The following is a 9,260-nucleotide window of genomic DNA, read 5'->3' as shown; positions in this document are numbered from 1 at the left end:
TTTTCTATTAATATGTAAACGAACATGAACGAATGTAAACAAACTTAAATGAACGATCATAATTGAACGTTCACAAACATAGATGAACGAGTGAAACATGTGTTCATGGTCATTCGTTTAATAAATAAACACACCATAAATGAAATTTTCGTTGAACGGTTCATGAACAAACAAGATAATTAACTCCTCCATAAAGCTTACATTATTGCCTTTATAGTGCTTATTTCACCTTCTGATCATCGTATTTAAAGTTAAGTGTCACCACTATTCGGGTTATTCGGGTTAACCCGAAACCCGACTTTTTTCCAAAAGTGAACCCGAAACCCGACCCTATTAACAATTCGGGTTATTCGAGTTAACTCAAATAACCAGATTAATACTTTTTGATCCTATTTAACCCGACCCGAATTTGCTTATCCGGGTTCGGGTCGGGTTAATCGGGTTCGGGTATTTTGGATACCCCTAGCTGTAACTTATCAAGTGTCCATAACGGCATCAGCCAATAAATTGGAAGGTCGCCTAGCAATGTCAATTTTCCCAGATAAATCCTGCTACAAAGCGCCCTTTGCCGAATTCCGAATGGTAACATGTTATTCATAAATAAAATAATATTAATAAAAATAATTATAAATAACAAAAAAAAGAAAAAAAAACAATAAACATAATAAGACAAAATGGTGGGTTTTTCTAGAAAAGCCTCTAATACGCCGCGTATAGGACTATACGTGGCGTATAGTTTGATTACAATCTGCCCTGTAAAAGCTGGTGTGACATTTGTCAATTTCGGGTTATTTTATACTTGTATTCTTAATGTAAACCCGATCCGTTTTGTATCCTGAACCTTTCGATATTATCAAAATGATGAATTGTATGTTAAATATTTGTTTTATAGTTGTTGGATAAAAAAAACACCCTTTTCGGTTCTTAAAATTCCCCGAAAACGCTCAAAACGAACTCCAGGGACTAAAACTATCAAAATGGAGACTTGAAGGACCCATTTGTAGTTTGTGCTTTCTTGGGTCTATAACCAACCCATTTTCATGAAACACCCTTTATGAAAGACCCATTCAACTTACCCTATATATACACACCAATCTTCTTCATTTGTGCTTGCTCATTTCTTCATTTCTCTCTCAAATTCTTGAATTCTAAGGTTGTTCTTCATAAGCTAATCTTTCATTTTAACTAACTTCTCAATACTTAAAGCTTGATGTTACAATATATATATATAATATACACTCCTTGTTTACCTTCGGTCTTTCATTTCTCCGGTCTCGGCCGGTTGAAATGTCGGGCTAGTAAGGCAAGGCTACATGGAGGACTTTGTAGTCCTTGTTTATATATTTAACAAATCTAACCATATAACTTGTTATACTTGCTTAACTTCTACATATTTTATTTTATTGTTCATATTTGTCAAGTTCCATGGTATTGGGTATGTGGTGACTAGCCTCGGTTTCATCCCGAGTTGAGAACCGAACCAAAAACCGAACTTTTGTTTAAAAGCATTATTGTTAACTTTTTGAATGTAAAACTTGAGTATTATTATTTTTAAGTTATTTTACAAGTTCCATGGTAATTGGGTATGTGGTAACCATCCTCGGTCTTATTCCGAGTCAAGGACCGAACCAAAAACCTAACTTTTGTTTAAAAGCTTTATTGTTAACTATTTGAATGTAAAACTTGAGTATTATTATTTATAAGTTATTTTACAAGTTCCATGGTAATTGGGTATGTGGTAACCATCCTCGGTCTTATTCCGAGTCAAGGACCGAACCAAAAACCGAACTAAACCGAGTTCACTCGCTTAAGACGCACAAGTGTGTTTTTAGCCATCAAAACTCATATTTTTTTTAAAGATTATATTTTAAATCAATTTTAGTTAATTTCTAAACATACTTGGCATGTCGGTAACCAACTTGATCTTATAACAAGTTCGGACCGATAACGTCGTATACTCGCTTAACGAACGTTAAGGTTCTTCACAATATAACTACATACTTGGTTAAGTCTATTTTGATTTTATTGAGTTATCTCATAACATTTATTATTTTGGGAAGTTAACTTTGAGCTTGGTCAATTATCAAGTCTCGAACCGACAAACCCGAACACTCGTTTAAACCTCGTTTTGGTATTCTTATAACCAAGGGTTTTGCAATATTGCATTTTAACCCACATTATTACTTAACATAGGTCGGGTAAAAAAAAGAAAAAAAACTAATGAATAGAATACCGAGACCCGGTTTCGAGTAAACTTATTTTACAAAACTCGTTTCTTTAATTTCTCAAATATTTACATTTTAAATCCTAGACTTTATGTATTTACTTTATTTGTCATGTATTTTATTTTAAACCCTTCCAAGACTACCTACTAACACAAGACCCGTTTAATATAGGTATTGCTCGTTAAACCGATCTCTCCGATTATTCACGACACTATCTTTCAAGTTACTTGTTAATGTGAGTACTTTTTTATCCCCCTTTTTCCATCTTTCGTTTTGGGGGTGGAATTGCATACTTATTCAAATTCAAATGATTTATACTTGAGTCTTAATCACAACACATATTGTATATGTTTACTTAAATAAATGCTCGATTTGGTGTTATATGTTTTACATGATTATGTGCAAATTCTTGAATGCTAAGGCGGGTAGCCTCTTGAATGCTAAGGCGGGTAGCCTCATTAAAGTATGATCATACGTTAATTCCGAGTATATATGGTATCTCCATATAGAAAGGTGTCGTTAATGTATTCTTATTGACGATTTCATTATTGTCGTCAATGTATTCTTATTGACGGTTTTATTATCTAAATTGTTGCTATTATTTATTGTTTTCATATACTAGTTGTGGATTTCATACTATATATTTATTGTCCAAAACTATGAAAATTGCTCACCAACCTTCGTGTTGACAAACTCTATTTTATGCAATGTTACAGGTTTGATGTTAGCTTGATTGGATTACTTGAAGAAACTTATTATCTTGGCTTTAGGATATTAGAAAATAAAAGAACAAGTTATTTGTTTATCTATCTATTTGTCATTTTGTATGAACAATTGTTGTGTTATTTATGATGATAAGGATTTAAATGAGTTGTTTAAATATTGTAACTTTATAGTGTCATTGTGCAATGAGCAATCATGTCGCGCCTTGACGTTTCCGCCTTCATTGGTCGAGGTGTGACAACTGGGCTAGGTTATCAACTCGTACCTTATACGCCGCGTATAGATCTATACGCAGCGTATAACTTTTGCTGAATTATTGGAGCCCGGCTCCCCTCCCTTCCCCGTTTTCTTTTCTCTGTTATATAGCATGTGTTGGTCTCGACATTCAACCAAAAAACAATATAACATTTGTACTATATATACCCTGAATGTCTTGGTTTAACCGTTTATTTTCAGAGGAGGAGCCAAGTTACGCCGCTAACGATCAGCCTGGCACGTCGTGGTTACCCGACTTGAACCAGGTTTCGTTATATATTTATTTAGTATGAATTTGGTAGTTTTTTTTAACTAACACATGCTACATTACGTTTTGTCAGGAGTATGAAGGGTATGATACCCAGCCTCAACAACCTTATTGTCAGCCCGAATAGTTTTATGGTAACACTAGCTCGCCGGGCTTGCCAAACTTGAACCAGGTTTCGTTATAGCTGTTATTATTATTGTTTATTATTATTACTAGCACTGTTGTTTGAATTTCTAATTTATGTATTGTAGGAGTGCTTCGTGTCGGATTACGGTATTCAGCCGGCGTACCAGTCACCTGTCGCCTGGTCGAATTATGGAGGTCAGGATTCGTCATCGTACCAGCCACCAGTAGCAAATGATCCTTTTTATGGAACCGAGTCTTCATCGCACCATGGGCGAAACGTTCATGCCGAGCCAAACCCAAATAACAAAGATGAGTACGATGACGACTACATACGCGAAGTGAAGGTTTCGTATAAAACAGATGCTGTAAGACAACGTGTGTTTTGTTTAAGGTAATATTATTTATTTGTATGTTATTTAATAAACGGCCTAATAAATAGCGTAAAACTGTTTCAGATTTTTGAGAGCCGCGAGGAGCTGGAGAAATGGGTAAAAATTAGAGGACGGGAGCATTGATTTGTTGTTGTGGTCCAACGGTCAAGGAAAAACGCTGTGGACCTTGCATGCAATTGTGGGGGCGAACCCAAAATAAAGGCGACGATGAGGCGTACCGTCAACATAAACAAATGCTGTCCGTTTAAGATCTTGGGCAGGTACGACTCGAGGGGTGCCTGTTGGAGGGTTCAAGTGGTAAACGAGACTCACAACCACGATCCCGTTGAATTCGAGGAGGGGTGTGCGTCTTTTAGAAAAATGAACAGCGACCGGCTGGATATGGTTGAGAGTTTACACAGGACTGGCGTTAATCCACAACAAATCGAAGCAGCCCTCCGCAAAAAGTTTTCCGGTGTACAACCTGTAATAAAAGATATATACAACCACACCGCCAAGATTAGGAAGGATGGGCAACTAGGCGACACCCCTATGAAGGTAGTTCAAAACATTTGTAGTTTTAATGTGTACTTGCCATGCTTAGAATATTAACTAAAGTTTTATTTAATCCAATGCAGGCGCTGGAAAACTTTCTCGCAAGCAACAGTTTCAAGTTCTATACCCGGGAGAGTGATACCGATAACAAGACGGAGGAAATTTTCTTCTGTCATAATAAGTCGCATAAGATGTGGCGTGCGTTCCCCGAGGTGTTGATGATTGACACGAAGTACAACACCAACATGTACGACTAGCCGTTGGTTCAGTTTATCGGTGTGACGTCGACATCAAAGTCGTTTTGTATCGCCACCGTGTTTGTTATCACGGAACGGCAGAGGAACTTCACCTGGGTTCTGGAGAACTACAGCCTGCGCGACCTATTTTTTTTGAGGTGTTTGCTAACTCACACGCACTGCAACCTCGCTAGGGGGTTTGCAGACTATTTTGTCGGCTACAAGTTCAGGCAGGGACGAGGGTCCTTGATGGGTGGTGGGTACGTCACCCAGCTTGCGATATCTCTGGGCCATGGAGACCTGGTGGACGGACGGCGTATCGCTCCGACCCCTTCGAGTGAGTTGGACCGCATCCGGTGCGGCGGCATGCACATTGTGCGTTCGTTCCCCGGGCCCAACGGCCCGTACGACCAACTGGTGTCCGGGGCGGGGGCACGTGTGCCTTACATCCCGGTGCCTTTAGTAGAGCCTCCCCCAGTCGTGGCACCGGATGTGGAGCTTGTCCATGAGCCTGTCGACGCGGGGGAGGGGGCCGACGAGGATTCGAGCGATGGTGGTGATGTACGTGAGGATCCGGGCAAATCTCAGGTACATTTTAATATATTATCGTTTTATCATTTCTTTTAATTCGTCTTCGTATTAAACAGATTTATGTTGTTTTGTTGTTAGGGGCCGACGCAGCACGTTCCACGCACATATCGTGTGGTGCGTCTGGGTCCCGCCACCGACGCTAGGTTGCAGGCCCTTGAGTTGGGGATGAGGCAGATATCGCGCCAGATCGACTGGCTTGTTAGCAGTCGGGTAGCGGAGCTGTCTGGACAGCGCTACACCGTGCCATTGCCACCCCTCCCAGTTTTGACCACGAGGCGAGCAGGTCTGGCGGAGACGCAGACGGGGCGACAAACGTGGATGCCAAGGACGGTTCGGGGGCGAGGCGCGGGGGAGAGGACGATGCCGACGTCGGCGACGCGTTCCGGGGCCTCGGGGGCCATGACGACGGCATGGGCATGAACATGGAAGACTTCCTGTAGATTTTTATGTTCTGTTGTCATATTTTCTTTCATTTGTACAGATTATCAATATAACAATGATTTTTGGTATATATATGTGTTAACTGTTTTTCATCGAAATAATATTAAATATTAAATAAATAATTAATATATAATGATAATAATAATAATAACAAAATAACAAAGAAAAAAATAAAATTAAAAACAAAATAATAAGACAAAATTGGTGGTGCTTTCTAGAAACACCGAGTCATACGCCGCGTATAGGTCGGTGTTTTAGCAATTGGGGCGGTGTCCCTAGAAAATCCGTTTTTTAACACCCTTGACTTTATACAATGAAGTTTAATTAAAGGGATGTGATACTCCTACACCACCCCCATATGTTTATACGGCTCGTATAAGCCTATACGGTCGTATAGGCTACGCATTATTGACAGGGAACAAAAAAACAGCTTTTTTCAACCTATACGACCGTATAGACCTATACGAGCCGTATATGTATTAAATTGCTCGTATAGGGCTATCTGACACACCAGAACACCTATACGGTCGTATAGGGCTATACGACCGTATAGAAAAACAGTTTTTTTCAACCTATACGACCGTATAGACCTATACGAGCCGTATAGGTATTAAATGGCTCGTATGGGGCTATCTGACACACCATAACACCTATACGGTCGTATAGGGCTATACGACCGTATAGAAAACTTTTGCAGAAAAAGTCAGCCTGCCTTTTACCACTGTTAACCAATGCTGTATAAGATTTTGGCCAAAACATACTGATAAACATCTAGTCCACATACATAAAAATAAAAGTGCACCCCAAAATACATCATGCTCCAAACACATGCATAAAAGTAAATAGTTCACCCCAAAATACATCAAGTTTTTAACACGTGGTTTACATACATAAAGTTCATAATAGTGCACATACTGAAAATAAAATAAGAACTACTGTGGTGGTGGCCTCTACGCTTGTGGCTCCGGTGCCGGTGGTGAACTAGGTATATCCGGCACCATGGGAACTGGAATGCAGTCCTCTGTCGCCTTGCGAATCATCCAATCCATCATCCACGTGACCCTAGCTTCTGTCCGTCGAGTCCTATACGGCCGTATAACCCTGTACGCCCGTATAGGTATATACTGGCATATTAACGTACTAATATTTAAAATTTTCCAAAAAATTGTCTATACGACCGTATAGCTCTATACGCCCCGTATAGGTCTATACGGCCGTATAGGGCTATACGAGGCACTACAAACAATGAACGACAATCTCCGACACGATCTAACATTATTTAGGTGCTATACGACCGTATAGTCCAATACGAGCTGTATAGGAAAAAATGTGGTGTATGAAGATCCAAGGTGGTGTGGGAGGATCGACTGCCTAATTAAATGTGTAAAAAAAGGTTTATACTTTATAATATGGTGGAGGGGGTTGGAGACTTGGAGGGGGGGACCCTTTGATAGAGGTGCACACAGAAACTGGTTTATAACCTATTCGTATTCGAAAATGTAACCGGTTACTAACTGACCTAATTCTAACCGGTTACTAACTGTCCTAACCGTCGATTAGTAACCGGTTTATATTATTGATTCCAAAACCGGTTACAAACTGGTTAATCGATTTTTTTATTATTATTTTATTAAAAACCGGTTTTTTCGGTTATTAACCGGTTAACCGGTCAAAACCGTTTCTCTAAACGGTCAAAACCGGTTAGTAACCGACCCAAAAAACCGGTCTAACCGGTTAATTCCCGCAAAAAAACCGGTTAGCATATTAGCCAGTTAATGGTTAACCGATTTGTACACCTCTACCCTTTGATACCTCGGGTTACAGTCATCAGAAGCAAATACAACATGTACGCTAATCAATAAGATTGATGAAATAAAAATTAATGCAAAAACAGTCAATTCGAAATCAAGAGTCATGTTTTTAATCCTCTAAGCTACCAACAAATGAACTATACCATTTGATTCCTAAATCGGCCAAAAAATTATACTCAAATACATCAAAAAGGGATTTTACCACGAATCAATTGATTATAACTGATTTTATATGATTTATTATATTACTGTCCCTTACCACTTTATTCTAGAGTCGGGGGAGAGTGGGATTTTTTTTTTACATTTTATTACGAAAGGGCATTCTGAATCATATATCTATCCATATATTGGGATAGATAGATTGACCATCACACCCGAGATCTTTGATAGTGACGGTATGGTTTTTCGGTGGAACGCCTAAGCCAAACTCTGAAATCAGCGTGGACCCAGTTAAAATAACATAGTCTGGCTAGAGTAAGAACTCAGGCTATCCAAAATTTAAATATTACAGTAGCCTAAATATAAAAAAGTTGTCTGTTTAAAAAACAAATGACACGTCACTAGAAACATTTGAGGAAAAAATAAAATTATGATTATAATTTTCGATAAGAAGATTCACATTTATTGTTTGGATAAAATACATGATTTTAGGTAATTGGAGTCAATCACTCAATACCATCTTAATATTTTTTTTTCAATATTGAAGAAACAAAAGTCCAAACTGGATAGTCTGAACTTACGTTTACCACAGATGTGAGTCTACTGAATAACAACAAAGTCAGGTCCAAGCTATTTACCTGCAAAACAGATAATAAATATATTACGGGGAATTGTCACAAAATTGTTAGCCCACCAAATTTTTAATAAAAACAGATAATAATATATCAAAAATACGAATCCGTCATTTAAACTGTAGTCATTTAAACTGTAATAATGGTAAAGTTGAGTTTTATTATAGATAAATAATTGGATTGCTAGATATATTTAGACTTGTAAATCTGTTATCATTTATAAAGTTCACCCAAGTGTTGTCAAAAAAAAACATTTATACGTATATCCTAAAGATAAAACTGAATTTGTCATGGAAAAGTAGTATGATTTGTATCAACAAAATCATAATAGTGACAATTAATGATAAAATAACAATATAAAAACAATTACATAAAATATTTAGTAAACATAAATGTTGAATACAAAAAAAAGAGAGAAAAAAAACTAATAAATTTTCATGAACGTTCGGTCGTCGAAGTGCGTAATTATATTCTATCAATAAATAAATATACTTTTATTAATTATATTCTATCGATACAAAAATATATTTTATTTTAAATACAAATTTGAGATCGACGCCAATTCATAACTGAAAGCGAAAATTAGAGAAACATACCAAAACCAAAACCTATAAAACTAAATACCAACATCACTACAATGGTGTTTAGTTGATATGAGTCAAACACTTGACTACCAAACAAATTCGGGCATCGAAAATTTTAAAACCGAAAATGCATAAAACATACCATACGAATACCGAACCTGTTTTGACGATATGCTACTTGTTCGAAACCAGGAGGAAAATGCAGTACCTATACCAATAAAACATGCTTATCCCATATGCATATACTTGTCACTCACCACATTCTATACTCTATATTTTTTGT

At 37.6% G+C, this 9,260-nt stretch overlaps 1 protein-coding gene across 1 annotated transcript; it reads left to right on the top strand.

Annotated features, from left to right (window-relative positions):
* The first annotated feature begins 4,349 nt into the window (after positions 1 to 4,349).
* On the top strand, positions 4,350 to 4,780 carry LOC143632954 (uncharacterized). Its single transcript, XM_077101361.1, has 2 exons — positions 4,350 to 4,526; positions 4,607 to 4,780. The coding sequence occupies exons 1-2, from the start codon at positions 4,350 to 4,352 to the stop codon at positions 4,778 to 4,780; spliced, it is 351 nt and encodes a 116-aa protein (XP_076957476.1).
* The last annotated feature ends 4,480 nt before the right edge of the window (positions 4,781 to 9,260 follow it).

The sequence above is a fragment of the Bidens hawaiensis genome, unplaced genomic scaffold (assembly GCF_021521415.1).
Source record: "Bidens hawaiensis isolate Kalapana, Puna unplaced genomic scaffold, B.hawaiensis_p1.1 tig00006555_1, whole genome shotgun sequence".
Taxonomy (NCBI): Eukaryota; Viridiplantae; Streptophyta; class Magnoliopsida; order Asterales; family Asteraceae; genus Bidens; species Bidens hawaiensis.
The sequence above is the reverse complement of the archived record's forward strand: the minus strand, read 5'-3'. Positions and strand labels throughout refer to the sequence as shown.